Source organism: Drosophila subpulchrella, chromosome 3L (genome assembly GCF_014743375.2).
Source record: "Drosophila subpulchrella strain 33 F10 #4 breed RU33 chromosome 3L, RU_Dsub_v1.1 Primary Assembly, whole genome shotgun sequence".
Classification (NCBI taxonomy): domain Eukaryota; kingdom Metazoa; phylum Arthropoda; class Insecta; order Diptera; family Drosophilidae; genus Drosophila; species Drosophila subpulchrella.
The window spans coordinates 22928815-22955884 of NC_050612.1; the positions used below are offsets into that span (position 1 = coordinate 22928815).

General features: G+C 42.8%; 3 protein-coding genes across 5 annotated transcripts; 1 reads left to right on the forward strand and 2 right to left on the reverse strand.

The window, feature by feature from the left end:
• The first annotated feature begins 984 nt into the window (after positions 1–984).
• LOC119554767 (facilitated trehalose transporter Tret1) lies at positions 985–24982 on the forward strand. Of its 2 annotated transcripts, XM_037865805.1 has the most exons (4): positions 985–2216; positions 20873–21497; positions 22130–22258; positions 22711–24982. In XM_037865805.1, exons 2-4 carry the CDS (start codon positions 21053–21055, stop codon positions 23337–23339), a joined length of 1203 nt encoding a protein of 400 aa, XP_037721733.1. In that variant the 5' UTR covers positions 985–2216; positions 20873–21052; the 3' UTR covers positions 23340–24982. The 2 variants fall into 2 exon arrangements, with proteins under 2 accessions (XP_037721733.1, XP_037721734.1); XM_037865806.1 differs by lacking the exons at positions 985–2216; positions 20873–21497 and adding an exon at positions 21852–21885.
• Positions 2514–3180, reverse strand: LOC119554768. Of its 2 annotated transcripts, none has more exons than XM_037865807.1 (2): positions 2765–3180; positions 2514–2698 (listed from the first exon to the last, which is right to left on the reverse strand). In XM_037865807.1, the coding sequence occupies exons 1-2, from the start codon at positions 3136–3138 to the stop codon at positions 2653–2655; spliced, it is 420 nt and encodes a 139-aa protein (XP_037721735.1). In that variant the 5' UTR covers positions 3139–3180; the 3' UTR covers positions 2514–2652. The 2 variants fall into 2 exon arrangements, with proteins under 2 accessions (XP_037721735.1, XP_037721736.1); XM_037865808.1 differs by having other exon boundaries at positions 2761–3177.
• A 105-nt stretch (positions 24983–25087) lies between the features above and the next one.
• On the reverse strand, positions 25088–26595 carry LOC119553286 (putative odorant receptor 65b). Its single transcript, XM_037863597.1, has 5 exons — positions 26470–26595; positions 26243–26414; positions 25662–26182; positions 25229–25592; positions 25088–25168 (listed from the first exon to the last, which is right to left on the reverse strand). The coding sequence occupies exons 1-5, from the start codon at positions 26589–26591 to the stop codon at positions 25115–25117; spliced, it is 1233 nt and encodes a 410-aa protein (XP_037719525.1). The 5' UTR covers positions 26592–26595; the 3' UTR covers positions 25088–25114.
• Between the last annotated feature and the right edge of the window lie 475 nt (positions 26596–27070).

Here is a 27070-nt window from a genome sequence, read left to right on the forward strand (position 1 = left end):
CACTGAATGGCAACTGTTTTCAGCTCGAATCACAGAGAAAATAAATTGAGGATTTTGTACTTACGGACTGCAATTTTAGAGCTTGGTAAGCAGAGCTCTGGTTACAAACTTCAAGCGCAAATAATATATTATGTAATGATTGGTTTTGAAATTGTAACTTAATGGGAATCGTGGAATTACATGGCTTATAAATAACTTTTTAGGTATATTTTGATGTTCTAATTCTAATGATTAAGTAATGTTATCAGTATTGGATTATTGAAAATAATACAAGATGTATATCACTTTTAAATAAAAATATTTGCTATAAGAAGTGAAATAATATAAGCTTACTGTTATTGAAGAATACGTTTAGAAAATATTCATCTTATTTCTGGGATCTGTTATACAAAAAACTATATTAACAAATATTTATAAAATAGATTTAAATTCTAATAAGTGAATATTGGTAAAATACACATTAATTATTAAGCAGATCAGAGGACCTTTAGTTTTCTCTCCGTGCTGCAGGCGCACTCCTCCCCACTTAAACCTTCCCAATCTCTTCCGATCCCACCTTTTCGCAATCTGAATATGCATTTCAATTGTGCGAGCTGCATCGGAGGTAAAAGAAAAGCCTGCACCATTCCATCGGCAGCGGCTTATGGCACTTTCTTTGGGCCAAAAGAGTGCTTTCGGCCGGTGGTGCAGTGGTAAAGTGGTGCTCCTAGCTGCTGGTGGTGCCGCCCGGTGGGGGACGACGACCCACATAAATCATTCACAATTAGATGCGGACGCAACTGCGGCAGCGGCTTAAACACCTGACCGACTTGCTCCCAAAAGTACTCCGAATCGGAGTGGCTTTTCACCCGAGTTTCACTCAAGACCCGAGTGGTATGTGGGACCCCATTGAGTGGACCGATTCCGTGGCGTTCCGCCCATGTTCCACGGGCCTCGACGGACCTGTTCCCAGTGCGTGCCGTTCAGTATGTACTTGAGACCGGTTCGAAACGTTGCCAGCCGAAAAGTCAGCGGGCCGCGGACGACGATTACCCCACACAAAAACATCAGAGCCCAGCAACTCGCAACATTGGCAACTCAACAGCAACATAGGAAGCACTCCAGCAACATTTAGTCTTAAGGTTTTCGACCCAGGTTTATATTATACGATATGATATATGATAGAGAGCCCGCTCGTTCAGTGATTTTAGTGTGCGAAATGGTGATCAATGCGCGATCGGCAGTTCGAGAATCCCCAAGAATGCCGCGTTAATTGAGCTGTACGTACAGCTGTAGTACAAATTTGCATAACCAGTGAGGAGGCATAAACAAATCTGGCCGCAGAGCGTCTTGGTTCACTGATTTAATGCCACAAACAGATTGCAGATTGTAGCCGCAGCCGCGCCCCTGCAACTTGCAACTTCTTCAGCTGCAACTTGTGCAGCAACCACCTTCACCTCCACCTCGAACTCCTTGCCGCATCTGGGTATTGCTATTGGCACTGGTATTGGTCTTGGTCTTGGTCAACCTGCTTGGAAGCTTGTTTCTGCGGAAGAGCTGCCGCCGGAGCGCCAGACCCGGCAAAAAAAAAATCAACCAAGTTAACAAAAAAAAAAAAAAAGTAAGGAAAAACACATACAGAACAACACGGCTGCCGTTGTCGTCGTCTTTGGAATTTTCTTTAAAAACAACGCGCTAAGATTTACAACGCGGACCCAGGCAAAAAGTGTAAAAGGCAAGCAAATGCAGCCGCGGAATAAAAAAATTAGCGCATAGTGAAGTGTGTCCCAGTGTGTGTGTGTATGTGTGTGTGTATCTTGTACATATAAATATATACATATGTATCTTAGCCGAGTGTGCGATTCAAAAAAAAAGGCTGCCCAACTAAGAGAAAAAGTTTGAAAAGTGTCAAGCGAGCGGCTCGGTGGCGGCCAATAACCCAACGACTGGCATGCAATTGCGGCCAGGCGACCCCGACGGGTTAATTACCGTTATCCTTGCAACACAACAGCAGCAACAGCAACAGCAACTAAACCTACCACTAAACGGTACTCAAGTTGTGGATTACGTCTACGCCGCGTTGTCGCCGTGTGAAAGGACAACAGCAACATCTGCAACATCTGCAGCATCCACAACATTGGCCATAAAAACCGCATTGAACACTCGGCAAAGTCAAGTGAACATTCCGATTGGCAACGTAACGGGCTAATTGGCACACACCGACAAATCAAAACGAGGTGAGTTTCAAGAATTCTGCATCTCTCGAACCAATTTGCCCCATGAAATTGCCACTTAGTGGTGCTTTTTAGAGTCTAGCGGTCAGTTCGGTTCATTCTTTAAATGATTTATACAAGAATTTAGCAGCAAGACATGCCTGTCAAAGCTAATCAAAGTGATTTTCTAAAGTTTTTCCTCTTTTTTCCCCTGAAATCTTCAAAGAAAGATTACATTCGTATGACATTTTTACAAGAGAAGACTAGCATTATGAAAAAAAAGTTTAGAAACTACCAAATATTGTTTTAAAAATACTATTATTACCATGTTTCCTATTTGGATTAGGACCTAGAATGCATTTATTAAGAAATACATTTAGTCTAAATAGTCTGGGACTGCATCAAACTTTAAAAATGGACGTAGATTAATCACTGGCGCCAATTTTACTTGATTCCAGGCTTATTCCAATTCATCCTGTCGCCGATTGAGGTTAGATGCTTCGAAGCTAGGTGATAAAATTGGTTTTAGACGCAGCTTTGGCTGACCTTTCTTTTGTTTTCACACTACCAACTTGATTAGAGGTGCAGATTTCCATAAGCGGCGCAGAATATCTCTGGGCTCGTTCGTCACCGATTGGATTCTGGAGTTGATTGTATTCTCCTCACCGTTTTTCGAATGCGTGCTCTTGCTCGTAATGACAACATCCTTACCAAGACCCGGCAATAACGGACCTTTGAGACTTGGAACATTGCCGACTTTGATTTCCTGAAGGAATCCCGGTCCTGGTACTAGAGTATCTCCCACTGCATCGTGTAAGCCCGATGTGGAGGTGTTCATCGATATACCTCTGCCTTCCAATACAATGCTATTGGAATTATCACCATCCTTTTTAATTGCTAGAACGCCTGCACAAACGAAAAGCAAAAGTGTCAGTTTCCAAACCATTATACGTGGAGATTCGACCGTTATAAATAGAGAACTCGGGATATATCTTAACAATACGAGTGTGACTAACAACAATTTAAGGCTTTGACATTTTGCAGCTTATAATCGGTTTGATTCGCAGGCATTAAAATATTATTCGGAACAGGGTTGTGGAATTTAATTTTATAGTAAATGTCAAACCTACTTGCATTCCCAGGAAAAATCGGTAAAAATTGCAAAAGTTTATCAATTCTAAATAGTATAAATTGAAGTACTGAGGTACTAGTTCTTGGACTTCAAGTGTGACTCTCAAGCTTTAGCCCGACTTCGTCGATTTTGCCTTTGATCTCTCGTTCGGTGCGACTTAAAAGCGGGCCAGGCTGTAGGCCAATTCCAGGGAAGTCCACTCCATCAGGCCGAGACCCATCGAGTTTTCCGAACTGCAGATACTTCTGTGACGGGCCACTTGGACCTTCGACGGATGCAGACTGCTCGGCTTCGGTTCTTGTATCTCTCAATTTCCATTAGACCGCTGAGCGGGTTCTCTTTCGGGTTCTGAAGTGAATTTATGTCGAGTCGCTAAACAATTGATGCTGAAAAATGATGGCAATGACAAAGTGATTACTGCCAGCAATGGAAAGCGAGGAGAGATGCCAGCAATCGAAGTTCAAGTTGAAAAATAACATTTTCAATTTCCAATTGTGGGGCATGAGCAGTCGAGCGGAGGAAAAGTGAAAATGAAATGCTTTGCTGGCAAGGGCAGACAAAAGCGGTTCATCATTAATCATTTAGTTTGTTGTTTTTACAACGCAACCGAAAATATACCTATTTATACGTACATAATCGCCTTGACTGGGGCACTTCCTCTTCGTTTGGGGCACGTTCTTGATTTGAATCTCTTCCCTCAATACGACAACCCATTTTTTCCCGTGTTTGTTTCGTCTCTGAGTATTTGGCTTTGGTAAATTGCTCATCGTCATGCTTTTATGATTTGGTATATTATTTTTGAGAATTTGATGCGCCCAACTTGATAAGCCCAAAGCGCCCTCTGCCTTCCCACCGCCTCCCCTGCGACCCCCTCGCCCACCTGCATTCCTGACTTATTGTTGTGCCCCTTGGTGTACGTGTGTGCCGGTGTGTAGGTGTGTCCACAGAACCCAGCCCAGAACTCCAGACTTATTTTAACAGTATCCAGAGAACCGCTTTTGTTCCCGATCTCCCTTCCCCAGTAACAAAATGTTTAAAGTTTTAAAAACAAGCCAGATACAAAATGTACTTGTATGATTGTAAGTAGATACTCTACACTAAAGTAATACTTATTTTAAAACTTAGAAAGTAAATTATAACACAACATAATTCAAGTCAAAGTAGTTACAAATTCCATTTCCTAAATATATGAAACAACTGCATTGATTCCATATCATTAAATGGTTTTTTGTAAGACTGTTTGAATATGTATTTTTCATTCCCATGAGGTTTTCCCAAACTGCAGTTAGCAGACCCGTAAAATAAATATAGGAAACCCAAAACTCCATCTCCATTAGGAGTATTCCGAAAACCAAAACCTGCAAACAAACTTTGCAAACTCCGCGAAATGATTGCACATCAAACTTTTATTCACCAGCCTCGAGAGCAGGACAGCAAAGCCCCCCTATAACGTCCTTCTGCCCTCTCTTACCCCCCGAAGTAATATTCAGCCCACCCTCGTTGCAATAATTTCATTTCGTTGTACAGTTTATTATATAATTTTTGTCCCTCTTTGACTTTTATCTTACGTTTATTATGCCCCATGGAATTTGCCGATTTCCAGACGCTGTCCAACAACCCGCTGGAGGTCAATGTCTCCGCCCAACCACCCACAAATCGAGGGCGAGCATGAGGCAGCACATCCCTGAGATACATCCTGGCCCCGTGGCATCTTTAAGAGTTGTAATAACTTTGGCACAACTTTGGCCAGGCTATATGTACATTTTCTGGCTTTCAGCTGGGACTTCGTCCGGGGGCAAAGTGCTAAAATGCCTTGACGCATTCTTTTGCACTTGTTCTTCAGCTTGGGAGGATTGGGAAGCTGGGGAAGCTGGGGAAGCTGGGGAAGACTGGGGAAGACTGGGAAAGCCTCCCCGCCAGCAGCTGTCCGAATGTCAGACTCACTCCCACACCGGCTACACGAGAATCCTTGGAACGGAAAACGTCGACTTGTAATAATCATAATCGTAAATTTGCAAAAAGCCGGCCGAGCCGAGCCGTGTGTCCTGGCTGCGTTGGTCCTTGGGGCCCGTTTAGCATTTCGCGCGGATCCTACGGAGCCATTGCCAAAACGGGGCGTGTTCGTGGGCGTTGTGTTGTAGGCGTCATCATCATTATTATGGCCCTGTTTTATTTATTTTTTTTTCCTTTTCAGTGGGTGTGCCCCTTGTGCGTGGTTAAATTATTGGGGGGAGTTCCTAAGTCCTCAGTTCGCGCAGGAGAAACGCCCCTACTTCGCCGCCCGTCGTCCATCGACTTGGCGAAAGGCATTTAAAAAGTTTTCTAAACTTCATTTTGAAGTTTTATAACCAGCGCAGAATAAAACGCCGTGCAATTTCTTTCCCCCGCCATTCTGTACGCTCTTATTTTTCCGGCTTGTTGTTGAAATTTGCTCTATTAAAATTCCGAGGCGCAGTTATGCCGGTCCAGGACCTCGGTGCAGATGCCGCAAATGCCACCGTTCCAGGATCCAAGCCCCAGATCCTGGGGGAGGCCTGCATCTGGCGGAGCCATCAGTTATGCAGGTTGCCCCGCTGCAGGTTCCTTTGGATTCCTCCTCGAACCCCATGTTCCTTGGTCCTTTTTCCACTGCTTATCCTTGCTGGCGGCTTAGCAGCTTTGTTGGACTCAGCCAAGCAGCCTGAAAACCAGCATCCAACAGCTGGAGCAAGCTGCAGCAGAGCCAGGACTCTGGGTAAGTCTTAGTTATGTGGAACTGGCATTTATCTTGCGATAATAGCAAGTTGTGCGAGGCGAAGGCAGTGGCGGAATGCCCAAGGATGCTCAAGGCGGTACCTCAAGGGGGTCTTATTGGGTATCTTAAAAATGGGATCAGAATTAAAAATAGTTGCTGGCACTATACAGACAATTATTATATTTTTAAGAGGCAAATTAAGTATTTTGATCGAATTTACTAATATTACAAAACAGGTTTAATAACCTAATTACCTAAAATAAATTCCTGGAAATTTATTTCGATAGAGATATACCATCTTAAAAATAATAGTTCCGTTAATAAGCCCCTCTTTAGATCCGCCCCTGACTGGCTTCTTCATCCACTGCAGCATATGCTGCCTGTGAATTTAACATTTTGCTAGCGCCAGACAAAGTATGCATTCAAACAAGTCACACGCAAAATGTGGGAGGATGCAAGGATCCAAGGATGTTTCTCGAGAATGCTTAACCCCAAAAACCCCCCTACTTATTTTCGTCCTCGTGCATTTTTGTCCCTAACGAAAATGTTTATCTGTGTAACTGTAAGCAGGATAAACGCACGCTTACACATGGAGACAGATACAGATACAGATACGGATACGGAGATGCTGGGGCAGAAACTTGAGCTACAACAAAAATAGATCAGTTTAAGTACAAATGGCCGCCGATGCCACGCCCCCTTCTCTTCCGCTTCCCCTTTCTATTCTGTTCCTTCTTGAGATACTTTTGCGGTTTCTTTTACTTCCGTTCGCTCCTTCGCTCCTTTCTTTCACACGCGCCAGCGTCCATTGTTAAACTTTAATGGCAAATGGTGGTGGTGGTGGTGGTGGTGCGAACCTCGTGATCCTAGGGGGCGGGCGCGCCAGGGGGGGCGTGGCTGTACAAATTTCACGAAAATTGTCCTTGCCACGGCGCACGGGGAAAACTTTATTTTAGTTTCGTCCTTTTACTACTTTGCCCAGATGGAAAGCGTTATTTTATTGAATTCTTCTCTCTTTTTTCCCTAAAGGTTGCAAAAAAAAAAATTTGAAAAAAAATAAACGAACACGGCTAACAGGGAAAATTCTGTTGCCACAAAAGTTTTTCGTTTCATTTTCCATTTTTTGCACATTTGCCTGCTCGATTTTCGCCCTCATCCCCCTGGCAGGCTGCTCATTTACTTTGTTGTCCTTGCTGGTCCTTTGGTTTCCATAGTTTTTCCCTTCTTTTTTTAGTTTTTAAGTCCGGTTGTTGGTCTTACGTAGATTTGGTTTTGCAGTTTTTGTTGCATTAGCTGGTCGTTGAGGCGTAAAGTTCAATGGCGGGTTAAATGGACTTAATACCGGAACTTTTTAGAACTTTCCTACCCCCCCTCGCTCCCGCAGGACCAAACTTCTGGCGTTGATCGTCCTGGGCAACAAAGTGAAAGTTTTTTTGTTGAACAGCTTAAAAAGAGATTGGCTTTCCTGCTCCCACCGCGCTTTCTCTCTCTTTCTCCCCTTTTCGACGGCCAAAAGGATTTAGCAGTTTGTCTAAGTTTGTGTGTGTGTGCGGCCAAGTTCGATGGAAATGTGGAAAAGGAATTTTCGACAGTAACAATAAGTGATGGCCGAATGTGTTGGCTGAAGTTCCTGCCTTCGAGGAGAAAGTTTTTAGGTGACAAAGGAAAAAGTTGGAAATTATTTGAAATGCTTTTCAAATGGCGAATGGGCGAAATTGAAATGGAATATGCACATTTAAGTCGAACTTATCTGAAATAGTTTCCCAAATGCAATTTAAGAGTATGTGGCTTCGAATCTGAAAACTTTAGTTGGCGACAACATTTTTTTTTTGTGACATTTTTGTTCCCAAAACTTTTTTCTAAAATCCCGCAGCGGCTTTACCTCTTCAAATTTCAGGGCGCGTGTCAAAAATTTCGTTTCCATCACTTGCAAAACCCTTCAGACGAAACTTGGCCAACTTTGGCGGCGCTAAGGGCACTAAGGAAAATTTGTAGCCAGTTATGCAAAGGAGGCCAGCAAACAAAACCCTCAAAAAAGGGAAGGGAGCTAAAAAAAATAGGGGAAAAAACGGAGTCCCGTGTCAGCTTTTTATGCCTTTTGGCCAAAGGACATGCTGGCAATTTTGTTACCCAAGAAGGGGGAAAAAAAAGGGAGCATTTTCCATGGGGGTAGAGGGCAATCGAGGCGACAAGTTGTTAAGTAAGCAGCGACAACTCAAATAAAAGGCCAGCGGAATGAGATCCGAGATAGTTTCGCTGCTCCCCGAGTCGGGGAGGTGTAAAAAGGCCATCAAGAAGCTGGGGCTCTTCGGGAGATTTCTCTTAAAGTTTCTCGTTGTTTTCCATTCTGGGGTAAACACAAACTAAAAGTGAGAAAAGCAAGCGCCGCAGAGATTGAATAGATTGAGGAGATTGAGAATTCAGACCCTCAGTCTCAGTCACTCTTCTGTATACAATATTAAAATTCGCTTATGCCCAGGACAGCAGACGGACGTCTTATCTTCTGGCCAAGTCTTACCTGCAGTTGTTTTAGGCGGCTTTTGTTTGGTTTCCGCTTCACACTTCCCAAGTGTCGGGGCTGGGTAGTCCGGGCCCCGGACTCCCAGATGCGGTTTATGTGACATGCGGGCCAGGGAAACTCAAGAAACTAAAGAAGCGGCTGTGGCAGCGGCAGCAGGCAGTAAACAAACGAATGCTGGCAGGTGAGTGGCAGCAGAGGTGGAGTTGAAGGGGTTTTTGGGGGGGGTTCCAGGGGATTTCAGGGGGCCAAGGGAACAGGGTGTGGCTGGCTGGTAACAGAAGTCATACAAACGCAAGACAAAACGAGGCGACAGACAATACAAGACTTCGAACTTGTCATACAAAACGCTGGCGCGACAATCAATGGAATTTATGGTCGCAGCAGGTTCAGTGCCAGTGCCAATCCCAAGCCGAATCCCAATCCGAAGCCCACGGACAGAATCCAAACCAAGATCCAGCCAACCCCTTCCCGAAGATGCCCGGACTGACTGACATGTGCACTGGGAGAAAAGTTCTGAGGTCCTGGAGGTTTCAACTCAAGATCAGGAAGAGTATGGCTAGCTTAAACTCAGCACTTATAGATTTTTCTGAAAGTATTAGACAAGCCCTTTTTAAAAACGTTTAAAACATTGTTTTATATATTAATATAAGTAATAACTAAAATATTTTTTTATATTTGAACAAACCTAAGATGATATCATAAACTAAGATATAGATAAACGGTTGTTTGGCCTAGTCTTGTATATAATAGTATTGTATCTTCAAATCAACACAGTACTTTAAGATACACAAAGCCCCTTTATTTCCTGAGATTTTCTTGTGTACAATGAACCAAATTTCGTGGAGTGTTAACTTGTCTTAGTGTACTTAAGCATTTTTAACGCCATTTGATGCCTTTTCACACATTCGGCAAAGCGAAAAACAAACACCACCAGAACAGATCCCCAGACCTTAAGCGAACCGAAAAAAATAAAACCCGAGGAACACTTAGTCAGCCCATCATCGTCCTTCGTCCTGCCCCTCCCCCAAACACGCTCATCCTTTTTACTGCCCTTGGAATCCCGGGGCAGGGGTCAGGGACTGCCTTATGCGGCTTGTGTTTACACTAACATGCCCAGGTCCTGAAGATATAAAAAGGAAAGAGTAGGAGGAGCCGAGCTACTGTATTGAATTTCACGCATCATTTGGCTAAGGTTCATTCGGTTCTTGGTTTTGGTTTTAGATTTTCGGACCCCAAGGCGTGGGTGCAACTTTTTGACTTTGCGGCTGGGCTGGCTTAAAATTAAAACAAATATCGGGAAACATCGGGGGGGGTTGTGGGCCGTGGAACTGGGCGAAGGTGTTGGAGTCGGCATTTAATTTCAGACAGGTGGAAGATTCCCCTGGTTGGGTGAGGAAATGTAATATGCTTTGCATGGCCATTTAGTTAAGGAGCTCTTTCTGTTGTGGTTGCCCAAAGTGAAGTGCGACTGGTGAAAATATGTGGGGAATGTGTGTGCCTGTTTAAAGGGTTCGGAAATTCGGGGAAATTGAGGGTTGGAAGTCAGTGTGTTGGCAGCGGCATTCCAATGTGTAGGATATCAATAGGTAGTCGCAAGATAATGAAACTGAAACAGGTTAGAGGGGAGACCGGAAAATGTGGTATTTGTAAGAACTCAACAAGGTACACAAAGGATGGGTAAGTTAGTTGGTAAAATATATATCACCTATCCGTATCCAGCATTTTAATTTAGTCTTTGAAATAATATATTATTCTCTGCTCTTAAATTCCCATCGATACTTCACTCATGTTTGTTTCTACTAATGATTCCTGTTCTCCGCTTAATTGAAACCGCTTTTATAATTAAAACTTTAGTTGGTCGGAAAACCCGAGAACACAACTCCAATCCCAGAACCAACCGTGAAACCGCAAAACATATATTACGTAATTCCCTCACTGCAAAGCATAAAACCCGATATATTTATTTTTGCTGCCGTTGGTCTGCCCCAATGCTGATTAATGTGGATTGCCCGACAAATGTGTGCACATTAGCATTAAAATATACATGTACTCTATGTACAATGGTACATCTATGGATGCTCTCTTTTTTGTGTCTAACTTTTATTAGACCAATTAAATTGCGGTTGGGGCTGAAGAGTTGAAAAGCCAAAAATATATAGAGAATATGTCGATGTCCCCCTTTCGGTTGCCATTTAATGTGCAGTAATTTTCACCCAACAAAGGCGGTCAATTAAGGGAATTCTCCATTTACGGACCCGAAAAAAACTATTGTTGTTCTAACCGGCGAACTAAGACATCATGATATGATAGATTTTTGTTTTTTAGGAGAGAGGGGCTGGGATGGCCAACTAATTAGCCGTCATCAGCAGCGGCGGCTACACAATTTCCATCAAACAACAAACACCAAACACTAAACTGCACTGGCCAGTTAACCGCAGGTACATGAGGGTTTTCGGTTCTTTTGGGGTTTTTTTTGTTCGGTTTCGGGTAGCGTTAGTAACTAAATTAGCGACCTCTGTTTTTTATTTTCGTTTGTTCCCTCTTTTTGTGGTGTTTTTCCCCTGTGGAGTATTTTTTCGGGTTTCAGCCGCCAGACTGCAGCCACAAATTATTGGGCCCAGTGTTTTAGTTGTGTCTCCTCTTTGCTTTGTTCAGTCGACTGTAGACCATAGACTGTTGACTGTTGTCTGTTGCTTAATTTCCAGTTGCATTTGCCTGGCTAATACAGACATCTCGCTAAAGATGGCAGGGGGGGGGGGCCTCGGAAAAAAGAAAGAGAGCGCGGGGAAAGCAGAAAGCACTTTTAGATAAAAGGTTTTTCATGTCGTCTCCATTTGGATTTCATGCCACCATGGCTATATCTATCCGAATAGCTATGGTCATGGTCATGCCATGGCCCTGGACTCTCGTATTCGGATTCGGAATCGGAATCGGATCTTTCGTCTCAGACAAGACAACGGTTTTTCCAAAGAGAGGGAAAAGGAAAAACCCTCGTCGCGTTCCACTGAAAAACTTTTAGTGGAAACCGTTGGTCGGCGAATTATGCATGCAGCTGCTGCAGCTCAGCGTTTTTCTTTGTTTTTCCTCTTGCCTCGTTTTTTGATTTTCGGGAAGCTCTAAAAGCCTTTAGTTTATTAATGTTTGTCCAAAATTTAAGAGGCTCTATCTGAGTGCTACTTCATCTTGTGTCTTCTGTGTCTGCTGCATTCACAGTGATTTAAGTTGGCTAAAATGATTTGGTCCGTCATTAATTTACCCGCCGTCAAAAGCGGAGTTATTAGCGTGCGGGTTCCTCAAACACGTTTCCACTTCTGCTGGTTGAGTAGCTTTTCACGTTGTTGTTTTCCCCCCGGTTTTGGGCCAGAACCGCTGCAGGCCATTTTGCCGCCTTCTCTCCATCATGTAGCGGCTACTCGTACCGCTGCTCTTCTACTGAAGAAGCTCTCGAGAGGCGAAGACGACGACAGCTACAACCTCTGAAACATCTAAAATGTGGGACTGATGATGGTGGCCGCCACTCGGAATGACAACAAATTAGACAGTTAATGCTAACAATCTTTTAAGATATTTACATTTTGGAAAATTGTTAATGTTGATTTATTATGGGGAGAGTGGGGAGAGTCTTCGCTGTGGGAACCTTCCCAGTGGGTTGGGTCGGGAAGATTAATTCTGCAAGTGGATTAAGGTGGGGTGACAAAGTTGCTTAATTGAAAAACAGGTTGGCTTTCACTATGGAATTTTAATTTTCCTAATTCTACTTTTATAATTAAAGTATTATTATTACTGACTTATTTAGGGATTGATCTAAATAAATTCTGTCAAAGGGAATTATACACCCTGATATTTAATCTTAAAAACCTTTTAGCCGTCAATTTAATTTGAAGACCTATTATATTTCATAAGTAAATATTTGCTTGTCTTGCCGCCAAATAAACTCCCTAGCCACAGCCTAGATTTTCCTATAGATTATCTCAAGTATGCTAAGTATTTTCCATTATTTCCGCTAGCTGCGCAATTTTGACTGCCATTTCGTTTTTTTTTTTGCCGACCGCTCTAAAGTGGAAAATCGTTTTGCGAGGACCATCAATCATTTTTTCACAAAATGTCCAAAGCGAGCTCAACTCGAGTTTGCTTTTAGAGTCCTGAATCGAGGCTCGGTCTCATCCACAGCTGTCTGCTCAAATCTGTATCAGCTCTATCACTTGCCAGCCACGCCCCCCATACCGCCCCCGCCCCCCGGCACAACATGTCAACAATACAAATGATGGGCGCGTCAACAAAGGGGCGTGGCACGGCAGCAGCTAACTGTAATAGAGATAAATTCGCTTCATTTTTTGCTGTCGCTGATAAAAACAAAAAAAAAAAAGGAACCAACACAAAAAAGTCGGGCAAAATCGGTGGTACAGTGGGGTCGTCACGGTGAGGTACAGTGGGGAGTTGGGTGTTTTTTAACAGCTGCCTTTGAAGCGACGCGCTGACAATCTCATTTGGCGACCACTTTATTGGCTTTAATGACAGCGCTGCAAGGTGTCCCTTTGGTGATTCTGCTGGAGCAGCTGTTGGCCATCATCTGGCGCGGAGTTTTGGGCGGTAAGCCCCGGTATTACGGCTGCCTCTCGAAAAGCGGAGCAGCCCGTTGGGATTGGGACTGGAAATGGTACTGGGGACCGGGGACCGGGGACCGGGGACCTGGAACCCACTCCCCAACAATTGCCGGCCCCGCCAGTACGTGCGATTATTATCATCAATTTTGTGCCGACCGAGTGAGTGATGATTGTTTCAGCGAACGGAAACCAGGCAACGTTTCCACTTACCCTCGTTGTTCTTCGTGGGCTTGTTACTGCTTTTCGCAGCCGCTCGGTGGGTGGCTGCAGTTCCTTCAAAGGTATAACTACACGCGGGAAAAATAACAAGAAAATTAACTTACTATTTGACTTGGGTTACTACCTTAGAAACACAAAATAACATGATCTTAAATTTGTAAGAATACGATATTAATATTATCTCATGCTATCTTATAGTTAGGATACCTTATTAATACCTTTAGGATTGGTTTTTTTTTATTTACTACATTTTTAGGGGTTCTTAAAATTAATAAAAATGTTTAATTAATAACGCTTTATTGATAATTGTGATTAAAAATTTAGAAAATAATTTGTTTAATAAGTATTACTACGGTAAGATCCGTTTTTTCCAATACGATATAATCATTAAAGTAAAAATTGTTTTTATAAATATACAAGTTTTATTGACTCTTTGTATTATTATAGAACTTAAGACATTTTTAATATACTTTCTGCATAGTTTCCTGATATTTTCAAAGTGTAAGAGTACTGCAATAATCGGGGGCAGGTGGATAGCTAGCTCCGAAACAGTGGAACCAGTACAGGTACTACTGCCCGAAAAAGAAGAAGAATTACAATGAGATTACAAGACTGAGCTGAGTCAGTCCCATTCCGAGCCAGAGCTTCTTTAGCCGGCTCCTGACTGCTGGGCGTCTGTAAGCGTTAAAACGAACTCAAGTGGAAAACAATCTAATTTGCTAAAATTCCATCCGCTCGGGGGGAAAATCCCACCCCCTCAAGCCCATTCGAAGATATTTCTTCCTTCTATTCCAGCTGGTTGTGCTGGTCTTTTTCCTTTGCTCTTCAACTCAATTAAAGTTGATGGCCATTTTGCGTCGTCTTGGCCAATATTGTTGACTGCTTTGGCATTGGCTTTTATGTGCTCGGTTTTTAGCCTGGTTTATGAGCTCCCCAGCAAAGAGTTCCGTTCCTCCGGCCTGGCAGTTTTATGTATTTATTTGTTTATAATTCGATTCGAGTGAGAGTTGGAATCAAGTTTATTGAGAGCCATTGAAAGTTGTTAATTTGATAGAGGGTTTTGGGGGCGTGAGCAGTTAACCTGGTAGCCCAAAGAAAAGTTTCAAGATTGGTCTGTTCTTAGAGATTTTTATCTATATTGTTTCCTCTCCACTTGGCTGTTGAACTTTTTCCTGACATGATTTATGTGTATTTCAATTTATCTTTCTGCTCACATCCCAATTTCTTTATTATTTTAACATCTTGCCCCGCATTCCACAGATTCTTCCAACTTTGACCTTTCTCTGTCGTCTCTCGGACAAGACAAAAGCAGAGAACGTTAATCTATTGTTTTTGCCAGTCAAGCAGGCAGACATGATGACACACCCCGTCCCGCATTATCGCTATATAAAGCATAGTCGAAGTCCTCTTTCCTCATATGTATTTTCCTATTTTGCCATTAATGCCAGGGAAAATGTTTTGCTTGCGATTGGAAATTTGTTTGTCCTGCCATGTCCTGTCCTCTCGGCTTGACATTGTCCTAGAGACTGGACATTTGTCCTTCGGCTGCCTTCCTTTTTTCCCTCGTCCTGGCTAGTTGTGCTTTATGACTTTGCACAGCCACTTGATATATGAGGCATTTGCATGTGCCATAAATTTCTGCTGGCTTTGACTCTGCTCATTTAATATTCATAAATTTCTGCAGCCCCGAAAAACATGAAGAAAAATAAATAGAATAAAATATGATTGTGGGTGGAAGGCGGAGTACGGGGATCCAAACTAATTTCCACAGCCCCAAAACTGTTGTCATTTATTCATGCCACACCCTCCACTAAGCCGCATAGACTTTCTCATACCCATTTTCCCCTGCCACAGCCTGCTAATTGTTTTATGTGCCAAGATTTGTGTCTCTGTCCTTGTTTTTTTTTGTCGGGCTTTTGCAGCTCTCAGCCGCCCTAAACATGTTTGCACAGTCTTTGCCAGCCACGCCCACCAACCAGATTGGGAGTAGTTATTGTTCTTTTGGGGGAAGGAGTGGGTACACAGAGGAAAAACCATTTTAATGGATTTTTCCACACTTTTTTAAAGGTGCATAACAAACTGAGAAACATCACGTAGATTATTAGAAATATTCTTAGGACTTTGTATTAAAATAAATCACATTTGTTTTTAAAGTCCCCTTAAAAAGAGATTATCATAGGCTAAATCAAAAGTTCACGATGCTAGACTTAGGGCACCCAAATGAACATAAAGTATATTAGATTAAAGATACTTTAGAAAACATCGAAGGGGTAATGTTTAACCGTGATATGCATAGTTGGTTTATACTCTCCCAAAAACTAAACGAGTTACGAAATTTATTGACAATCGACTTAAAAGCCTGTTTTATGATGCTAATCAAATTTCATAGTCTTTAAATAAAGTCCAATGGGCAATATAACAGTGTAGAAGGGGATTGGCAGTTTTCACTTGCTTTTCGATTAGACTGCTCCGTTCGCCTGTGCTAACAACAAGGAATTAATTCATTTTATGTTTCCTGTGTGTGTATCTGTATCTCATGGATACGTAGCTGCTGCTTACGCCTACATATTGATTTTCGTATTTATTTTACTTTTTCGCTCTCTGCTTTTGATTATTTCCCTGGGAGTCGGGACCCAGGAGTCGATTGATGGATGGACTGCTGGCTGCAGGCCAGGTCTTTTGTACTGTACAGTGCAGTCTGTGTAAGGAGAACCACTCGTGGAGCCCATCTGCTGAAGAGTAGACCCTATTGAGGCTCCACTGTGCCATTGCTGCTGGCAAGAAAAATGATTGCGAAGAGCAAAGTGGCCCGAGCCAAAAGGTGAGCTCCTCAGCTGCCTTCTATTCCTTTCTGCGCGTGTGTGGCCCGCGGCTGTCCTGGGGAATCTATCAGCTCCTCCACAAAACCCTCCTCCACCTCCGACTCCAGCCAACTTAGGACAGCCTTTATTGAGTTTGTTCACAGGCAAATTGCATTAGACACTTGGCAGCAGAAATGAAAGAAAACGGACTGCTCCTCCTTATGACTGCTCCTCCGCCACTCAGTCATAACTTGTGTCGTACAGAAAATTAAATTTTAAACAAAATATAACATAAAGATGCAGCGAACTCAACCCTAAACATTTCAAGTGCCCTGGCCCCGACTCCTTGGAAATTTTTATGTTTCCTCAACAAGTGTGGGGAAAATGTGTTGAGCCCTATCTCCAAGACGAGCGTATGCGTATGTATATCTCTGCTAGGTTTTACGGCCGGGGCGTCCTTTTTCTTTCAACAGAATGCGTTTTGTGTAACTCGATCGTAGCCCCGACCCCCCCAACCACTTGAGGCATTAATGTCTTATTGACAGCTCAGGATTAGAACTGAGCCAAGTGTCTGCCGGCTGGGTGAGTGTGTTTGAAAAGGGATTATAAAGCGATTTGTTTGTCGAAAATTATGAATCTGGGAACCCAGAATACCCGGCCCAGAACCGCACAGAACAGCAGCTCCCACACGCTGTGTGTGGCTCAAAGTTGGTTTTGATATGCCGAGATGCCAAGAAGGGTAAATCAGCCAGCGATGGCATCTCAAATCTCTTGGCTTTTGTTTGGCAGCATGCTTTACGGTATTTTCAGGGTGGAAATTTCATCAATTTTGACGTAAGCCAAGACAGCATTAACTAGTTGGTTTTCAGGAGGGGGGCTCAAGACAATGAAAGGGGGAGTCCCCTCCCTGAATTTACTTATCTCAAACCAGAGAACTGAGGAAATTTTGGCTGCAATAATTTCTAAATTTACTTATCTTCAACTTTAATCCCTAACAGGGCTATAAAATTAGACTAAGACTCTTCTAGGATGCAACCATTGTTATCCCAATCTTAACTACCTTCCCAAAAATAGAAATGTTTATTTCCCTTTCGGGCTTATCTGGCCAACATGTCAGGTGCTCAACAATGGTCGCTTTATCCCAAGTCCACTGTTAAACGAAATCTCCCATCTAATCTCAGATTCATTAGTGTTATGCATATGAGTTTTTGGTAATTTCTAAATCGATCGATCGAATCGAAAATCCCACATTGGAATTCCAGCCCGGGGTTTCACATTCGATGATTTCAATTTGAATGTGAATTGGCAATAAAACGCCAAGTTTATCAGCTGCCGAAGGGTCGTCCAAACAGCAGATAAAGGTCTGCGGTTTTCCAGTTTTTCCTGCCCCAAGGCCCCAACTCGTTATACAACTCTATTAGTTTCCATTTCGTTCGGTCGCGCATACAAATCAACTAATTTTCCCCCAGACCAAAAATATCGCTTTCTACGGAGTGCACTCCAAAATGAGTTCGTTTCTTTGGGGCCGTCGATCTACTCCTCATAATTTATGTAAATCCAACGAATGCTGTCACTTTTATCTGCCTCGCTGAGTACTTGTCCGGGCATTTGAATAAAATTTCAATTTTCATGCATAGCAATATGGGTTCGTTTTGTCCGAGTCCAATTTATATTATATGCCAGCAAGTTAAGTCAATTATTCTGGTAGAATTCCGGACCTGTCCAACAGTTTCCTCTCTTTATTATTAGTGCAATATTATGTCGTCGTTGCCTCGGCTACATTTATTTAACCAAAAAAAAATGCCAGACACGTTCCAATATCCATGTCTGACTTCTCGACTTTAAGGATAAAATAGAGCCACCCAAGCAATTTTTGATTGTGGCAGGAGCCTGAATCTCCCATGTGACAGACTCTGACATTTCGGGCTTAAAGCATCCGCTTCTCTGGCTTTAAAGCAAACAAATTTATTTACCCTGACCTTTGGGTCGCCCTGTGGCTTAAAAATTTCCTTTAATTGGGATTTAATTTTATTTATTTCTCAGCTAGCACAGCTCTTATCAGAGGCTTTCGTACGTATTCAATAAGTAAATCCCCTGATTAAAACCTCTAATAAAATGCCCTAATTTAATTTGCCATTTTTTCGCTAGTATTCCCCAACGTACATTGAAATATTTCGCTCACATATTTAGCTAATTAAGTTGCAGGGGGTGAAAGCTGAAAATGTTTGTGTTAATTTCGAAAGCCAAAACTCGTAATAAACATTTCGGCAATTCTCAACTGTTTCGCACTACACCCCCTTTTTTGTGGGCCACCCTCTGCTACAAAATTAATTTCTACACGCTCATATTCGAGGGCAAATAATAGTGCCCGAGAAACATAAATGAAAATAATGTACAAACATTTCGCACTAATTAAAAAGCAGGACGAGCATTGCCGGGGGGTTGGGCGCTGAGAATGGAAATATAAATATTGAATCGATGCTGCCTGGAATTGAATAGGACATGTGTAATTGCTTTTCCCATCTCGGCGATGTGTGAATATCGATTGTTTCGCAGGCTGCAGTTATTGATGGGGCAGCCCCGGTGTTACTTTTCATTTTCATTTCATTTCCCGATTTTTTTTTGGTTTTGTTTATTTGCCGGATGGTGGGCGTTGGCACCACGCCTCCATTCGATTGGCAAACAGAGGAAGCCGCCGGCGGGCACGTTTCCACTCATAACCGATTGAAACTGAAGACGCGTTTTTTGGACATTCAATTGGGAATTGGTAGGAGATGTTTTCTGATGGGTGATGGGTGGGGGTGCCTATGGAACCCACGCACAGCCAGATGACAGCTGTCGCCGCAGACTTGTACTTACCATTGCCAAAGACTCAACTTCCCGACCAACCGACTGCCATCAAAGGCAAATCAAAGTGCGCTGAGCCCGGCTCACGTGACTCCACAATTTATTTCAAGCATGCAGCGAAAATAAATTTATTAATAGCCCCAGTCAGTGGAGACGAAGAAGTATTACCGCCACCCACACAGCTTTTCACAGTATCTCTCCATCACCCATCACCCATCCCTCCGAGGCCCCCGAAACCCCCAGAAACCCTCGACCTCTCAGTTCCATGTTCATTCATTCATTCAAAAAAAAAAAAGACTAAAAGATTCGCAGTTGGATTCGCAATTTCGCTTGCGTGAAGGAAGTTCAGTTTTCTGCCCGTTCTTGGGGCCCGCGTCAATTTATGCGCCTCACGTTTTCTCATTTTCAAGAATGACTAAATATCGTTTACTCCTAACTCGCCCCTTAACGCTGCACCAGCTACTCGGCTGCATTTCTGCATATGAAGTATTATTTGCGCAAGTGGAATTAAACTTTCCTCGGGAAACTGGCCACTTTTTATGCTTTTCATTCATCCAGCAGTACATATATATTTCTGTAATTAAGCGCGTGCCAAGTGGAAATGCTACACGAGGAAAAAAGGTTGCTTGTTGACTACTTGAAAGAAAAAGGAAATATTTAATTAATTTCAGAAAGCTTCATTAAAGAAACTTAAAACAAAATGTAAAAGTCAATTTATAAAAGTGTATAGATCCTCTGACATCTTCAGATTTTTAAGCAAACCCTGCCCAACCTTTCTATTGTAGAACATTTTTGCAAGTGTAAAAGGCTAAAATCTCCTGGTACCCCAATCCGGTATGCATTTCCATTTGTTTGCAGCGAAAAGCGTTGAAAATTTCGGCAGCTTGAGCGGCTAATGCCTGAAACGTGTCGGCCTCTGATGGTTTACTAACGGAACGAAAAAAGAGTAGTTTAAAAAGCGGGTCGGGGCTTGGAGTCGAGAACTTTGTGAAAGGGTTGCCAACTGGAGTGAAACAGATTTATTTGGTTTTGCCCAGGCACAAATCTACAGAGCAGAATTGTTCAGCTAACGAAGCACTCTGCTTCATTTTCACCTGCCGATTAGCCTAGACAAGGTTTTTCTCCTACTCCTCTTGGCGCTTGCAAATTAGTGTTAATTTATCAGGATTATTGGGTCGCAAATCAAGTTTGTTCAGACAAGTGCCGAGGAAGAAAGAAAAAAAGGGAAGCTGACACAATGGAGGAGGTTTTTAATAAAGCGAATTCAAGGCACTCGGAACTCAGAACCCAGAACTCAGAACTCAGAACTGTAACTAATGCTGACTTCTAGCCTGATATCGAACTGTCAGTCTGTCAATTTTCGTTAGCAGTGCCTGCCATGTGTGATGTTGATGTCCTATGTGTATCCGCGTCTATAGCTAAAGCATCCATAGCAGTCGATGTGTCTGTCTGTGTGGCAGAGCTCTGCTACTCGAAGTATCTGCCAGATAGCGTTGGCAGAGCTGTTCAAAAATTCAATTTCCAGCTGAAAAGATACAAATGCCGGCGAGGGCAGAAGGCTGAATGCTGCGAGGGGGAGTTACAAATTGGAAATAGGTAGAAAAAAGTCATTGAGAAACGATTGCTGACATGAGTCTCTGGCATGCGAGGGAATGTTAACTTGGCCAGGACTGGCTGGCAAGGCTTAGAGATACAGATACGCCTGAAAAATGTGAAAGCTTCTCTCTTTTAGGGGGAGAAATGCGCAAATACTGACAGCACAATTAAGGCTTTAATTGGCAAAACTAACTTGCTGCTTCCGTTTGCATTTTCCTTTTTCCAGCCCCGAAGAAAAAGAACCAGAAAACAGGCGGAGCCCCAATCCCATCACCATGCGCCAAACGGAGGACTAACAGACAACGGCGATAACTGGCAATAAGCGAGGAGCGTCAAAGGATTGCAGCCCCCCACCCTCAACCCGCCGCCCGGAAAACTTCCCCGTCCTTCGGAAAACTCAAGGAAAATGCCATCCGTAGCGAACAACAACTACAGCAACGATGCGCGTCTCAGTTACGTTGTAAATCAAGTCGCATCCGTATCTGTATCTGTAGTCGCCTCGGCATCCGCATCCGCATCCGTCTTGCCCTCCGCATCCGCATCCGCTTCCGCACTTCCCACTTTCAGTCCGCCGCGGATTGCAAGTCTGGTGGCCAGCAGCTCCGCGGAGGACCTGAGCAGTTTCGGTGACGTGACATTCGACATCTTCGATGACGATGACGACCTGTTTGGCTCGCCAATGGCCTTCGATGCCAGCGAACAGGGCCTCTGGAACGGCCGCTTCGTACCGCCCCCGCCCCGCCCCCCCTTCTTCGTCGACGAGCCGGTGCTGAGCGACGGCCTGACCACGTGTGATTTGTGCTCCTGGGCGATGCCCACCAAGAGCACCTTCATGTTCGAGGGCACGATAGGTGAGTGCTATGCAAAACGGTCTGCACTGGGCGAAAAAGTGTCATCCTGTGATAATAAAAAAAGTTTTATTCAATTTAGAGTAACACCTTAACCTTTAACGGAATACAAAGTTAATTTAAAGCAAAGACTTTTCAAGTATCTTCAAAATTAAGATTTCACAGAAGTCCTAGTACTTACTTCAATTTTAAAGACCTCTAAATTAATATCAACCTACAAAATATAGTTTATAAAGTTTTCGCTTGTAATTTTTGTATAAAAAATGTTTATCTCGTACGCTTTTAAATTCAAATCACATTTAGGATAAAGACTTTAACTCTTTTAAGACAGCTTTCAAAAGATATTTTTTAAGTGAATTTCGACTTATTGATTGAACTTTTCACCAAAATGGTAATGGACCCGTTTATAAAATTTAAAAGTATGTATTTAGATAGCAATCAAAACAGATGTTTTTCATTTTTAAAATATTTTTTTAATAAATACAGACAGTCAAGTGTCAAAAAGGCCATACATTTTTAAAAACAACGCAGTGATTTAATTCCTAATAGAATTTTCCCAGTGTAAAATGGAAGCTGAGGGCTACATAACTGCCATTACTAACCGTTACCCTTTCGCCCATCCTATTTTTTTGCAGAAAAGGCCACAGAACTGGGCTGGCCACTGACGCTGATCATCGTGTCCGTGTTGTCGGCGCTGCTAGGCGCCATCATCATGATTGCCGTGGTGCGCTGCCGGCGCAAAAAGTCCTCCAACAATCGCAACGGTGAGTACCCACATGGACACATGGCAGCATTGGCCAACTTGGCCGAAAACAGTGGGCGTAAGCCAAACATAGTGGGCACAGTGGATGTGGGTTCAAGGCTTAACAAAATATATTAATATTTTCAATCAAAATATATTTCTGTAAATTACTCTAGAATGTTAAATACAACTGTTATTTAAATATTTAAATATCAAAAATATATTTAAACTATTTTTTTTTAACTTAAACTTTTTTCCCTAAAACCACATCCACTGTGCCCTCTGTTGGCCATTACGAGGCCTTTACCGGTGTTGACTCTCACAACATTCGGCGACTGTTTTCGCAACTGTGACCCACCAACTAACCGCCCCCTCTTTTCTCCCCCACCCCCTTTTCTCTCCATTTTCCGGCACCCATCTCGTGTGTGTGTGTGTTTTTGGTGTGGCATCTGCATCGGTTTCTCCAACACGCAGACACGCACGTGCAGTGGTGGTCCCGCAACAAGCGCGCCCACGGCAACGGCTTGAGTGGTGCGGGCGGGGCGAATGGGGCGGCGGGTGGAGCCGCCGGCAGTGCGCACCACCACAACGGCAGCAGCAGCAACATAAACAACAACCACCTGAGGCGGAGCAACATCTACACGGCCCACCCGGCGGACAGTATACGAGGTCTGCAGCCGTTGCCGGTGGTGCTGCCGTTGCCGCTGCCTCTGCCACTGCCCCACCCACCATCTGGTGGTGCATCGCCTGGCTCGGCCTCACCGCCTGCCCCACAACAGCAGCAGCACCAGCAGCAGCCGCTGCAGCAGCAACAGCAATCGAACCACTACTTCCATCCATACCAGCAGCAGCAGCATCTGCACCACTCGCACACGCACCACCACCACACGCACCACCATGTGCCGCTGTATCCGCACGATTGCGACGAGGATGCCGCCTACGAGGAGCCGGAATACCATCAGCCGCAGCAGCTGCACTCGGTGAACAGCAGCAGCTCCCTGTCCTCGATGGGATCCTCGCCACTGCCGCCGGAAACGAGCGGTTCCGGAGCCACCAACTGGCCACCGGGAGCCACATCCGCCACCATGGTCATAGCCAGCTGAGAAACGGGCCGGGACTGCGCCTGGATTTGGCAGCAGTAATGGTAATGGTTAGGTGGATGTGGATGTGGTTGTGGTGAACCCACTTAAGATGCAGCGCACATGGATGGGTGCAGATCATAAAGGGGATTACACGTAACAATTTTGTGAAGTTTATTTTTGCCAGTTCATCCCAGCCGAGGACTCCCTAAATGTACCTATGTGTGTGTGTGTGTCTGTGTCGCCAATTGGGAAAACCGAAACGAATTTAGTGTCACTTCCGTTTCCGTTTCGCAAACTATCGAGGCAGACAGGCGAGAGGGTTGCGGTGCGATATAGTATGGTATGGCACTGCCACAGGACATGCTCTTTACATGCCGTGCACGTTTCATCCTTTATTGCCGCTCGGCATTAGAACAGGGATTTTGTCGGATTAAAGCAAATAAAGGGCGTGCTTTCTGTTTGCACCCAACTGGCAACTGCCGATGATGCCACAAGTTTAAATCGAAATACTCTGGATGGTTGCGGGTACCTCGAACTGAGCTTTCGCAAGGCATATAAGCAATTTCGCAGGGTACGATGTGGTCGATATGGAGGAGCCCCAAAGCTTACCACTTGTTTTTTGTTTAAATAGACATTTTCGGCTTAGGACTTGTGGGTATAAATGTATCCCAGCCATATTCCAGGGGCCTCAAGACTGTCCCGGGCAGACATTGAGCCACAACTTTGTGGCTTTTCACTTCATTCCGCTCTTGTTTCTCGCTTTTGCCATGACGGCGGCAAATGGGTTCCGAAACTGGCGAAAAACAAATAACATTTAAGCGAAAATTGAAGAGAAAGTCCGGCAAAGAACTCGCAGCATCATCCGCTAAATCATTAATCAAATTATGAGCTCAAGTATCTAATAGCAATCCCATGACAAGCATATCAACAAACATAAGCTCAACAACAGCCAACAAAAGTACTTAAAACAATCAAACATTGCAGCAACTTAAATGTAAATGCAAACGTAAACAAAAACTCGCGCCATTGTATATTTATTGTAAATATTTTTTTGCAGTCCGCTCCAATTAGCAATTAACAGCCGGAGCGTGCAACAGAAGTTTCTTCAACAACTAAATATTGCATTATTTCAATTCGATAAACAAAAAAACACATCAACAAATCGAAAACAAAACATTCCTCTTCAAAGCAAACGCAAAGTTCAAGTTTTCATTTAACAATTACAATTTACGACAACACACAACCAAAGACTAGTCATTTAAGTCACAACGTCGCTATGTACAAACAAGTTAAACGAGAAATAAAATATGATTAAGCCAGTTAATTAATTCGATTTACGGATGCTCCATTCGAACGCATTCGTTTCGCATTTATTAGTTTTACGAGATGAAAGAACAACTGCAATATTGTATTTTAAATATTTATTCATTAAACGCACTTTTGCCCACTCCCTTTCTATCCCACAATAACAATAATCGTAATTAGCATTTATAATTAAAAACTCAAACATCAAGTAAATAATAAATAAATAAAAGAAAGACGAGCGAAAATGCGCAAAAAAATTACTATGAGCAACTCAAAATGTTCCAATGTTTAGATTAGCCAACTAATTACGTGGAAATGTAAACAAAAACAAATACTTCATAGTTTTCATAACAAATTCATTAAATTGTGCAGAAATAATTTAGGCACACAAACTACAAAATGAAAATAAAAACAAAAGAATTAAACAAAATCATATTCAAATTTAAATGTTTTGCTTTATTTGGGTGGAACTTCTAATGGTAAGTAAATACTTAATCCAAGGTGTTTAATAAAAATGTCAGTATTCCAAAGCATTGGTTGAGTATCTGAAAACCAGGTAAGAAATATATTATAAAGAGCCAATTACTTTTACTTAAGGTCCTTACAGCTGTGTAGTTTATAAAATTAAATGACGGAAAGGGACTGGCTCTCATGATCAGGGGATTCTGAGCGCGCCGTATTATGAGGCATAGGTCTCTGTAAACTTCCTTGGATCCTTTGGTGGGATCATATGCCTCATAAGCAGCCTCCGAAACTTTCAACGATGTCTGGGATAACAAATCTCCAAAGTAGGACCACATGGACAGATGTCCCAAAGCGAGCAGCATGAGGACTGCGAATTGAGCCACCACCTTGGGATCTTTTCGGGCCTCCATGGCCTCTAAAACCGATAGAGAGACCAAGGAGAAGTTAACGCACATTTGCATTATAAGAGTCCCATGAAAAACGTCGTTAATACGATTTAAAATCCTAAGAAACCAAAGAAAATAAAGTTTTGGTAGTACTTATAACATCACATAACATATACTTCCGCCTTACTCAACAATCTTCTGATGGAACCTGACCAAGCGATTCGTCTCCAATCTCAGCTGCTCATTGCCATCGCATCTTTGGTGTAGGTATCGAAGCTCGAGGCATAGAACTTCGATGGCGAAGGTAAGTTCCAAGTAAATGCATACTGAAAGCCCCTCCATGCACAACAGCCAAGTTAGACAATACGTCCCAAAGTAACACTGAAACAAATAGATTATGGCGTGGGTTATGGGGTGAGTCGACCTGTCGTGCCATTGAAATGGAAAAGCCACGTGAAAGGGGAGGTTCTGCTGCTGGACCCACATTGGTGATGTTATAAGTAGTCCGAGAAAAATAACCAAGAAGAGCGCCCAGGACGTCGATACAACAAACGACATCAAGAAGTACCAGCGCTTGCCAGTTCGATAGTCTACTGTAAAAGGACCCTTCTGCGCCCAAGGGTGAAATGTCTCCAGGTCATTGACCACCTCGTCAAGAGCATCACCATACCACAGAAAGTAAAACATCTTAAAAATAATATAAGATATCTGAAAAACGGGACTTTCGTAACTTATGATATGTTTTTAAAAAACTAGGCCTTTTCTTACCCCTATGATGAAAGCAAGATCACGACCCACTTGAACATTGTCTCCAATTGATTCCGTTAAGCCGTACCACATTGAAGCGAAAAATACGCAAGATTTGATAATCATAAAAGTATGCCAAAAGGATCGATAGGGTAATAGACGTTCCTCAGAGGTTGTGTAAAACAACATTGCCCTGCAAATATATTTTATATAGATTTTAAGCACAAATAGTTATACGTTACTCAGACTTCATCTGTTCCCTCCAAAAGTATACAGGAGAATGCCTGGACTCCAGTTGAGGATCCCGAAAAACCTTCCATCCATCGATATAAAATATCAGAAAACGATTTAAATTTCCACGTAAGTCCATTCCGAAACGCTTCTGCTGTTCGAGTGACTATATAAGACAATGATAGTTGACCTATGATATTTAATCTATGAAGAGCACTGGAAAAAAATGATGGTATGTTTATATTTATGAAACACTTCGAAATTTTCTGTATATATCCATTTTATATCCATAGATATCTATTTCATATTATGAGTTTAGTTTTTTTAAAACTATATGTATAACGTATAACAAGTTGGTAAAAAATTTTACATTACATATTACATTTTTTTCTGTGTGGAAATGGAAAAAATTATGGCCACTTAAGGCAATTACCAAGCGAAAATTTAACATCTGCTTCGTGAAGTTCTATACGCCTTCGCAAATTTACATATCAAATTAGGTCTTGTTTAATTCTTAAGCTTAATTAATTCTTAACTTTTGCAATATCAAGAGCAAATGAGTCCCGAAATTACCGAAAACAAAGTTCCGTCAAGAACTTGCAAAATCATCTGATAAAT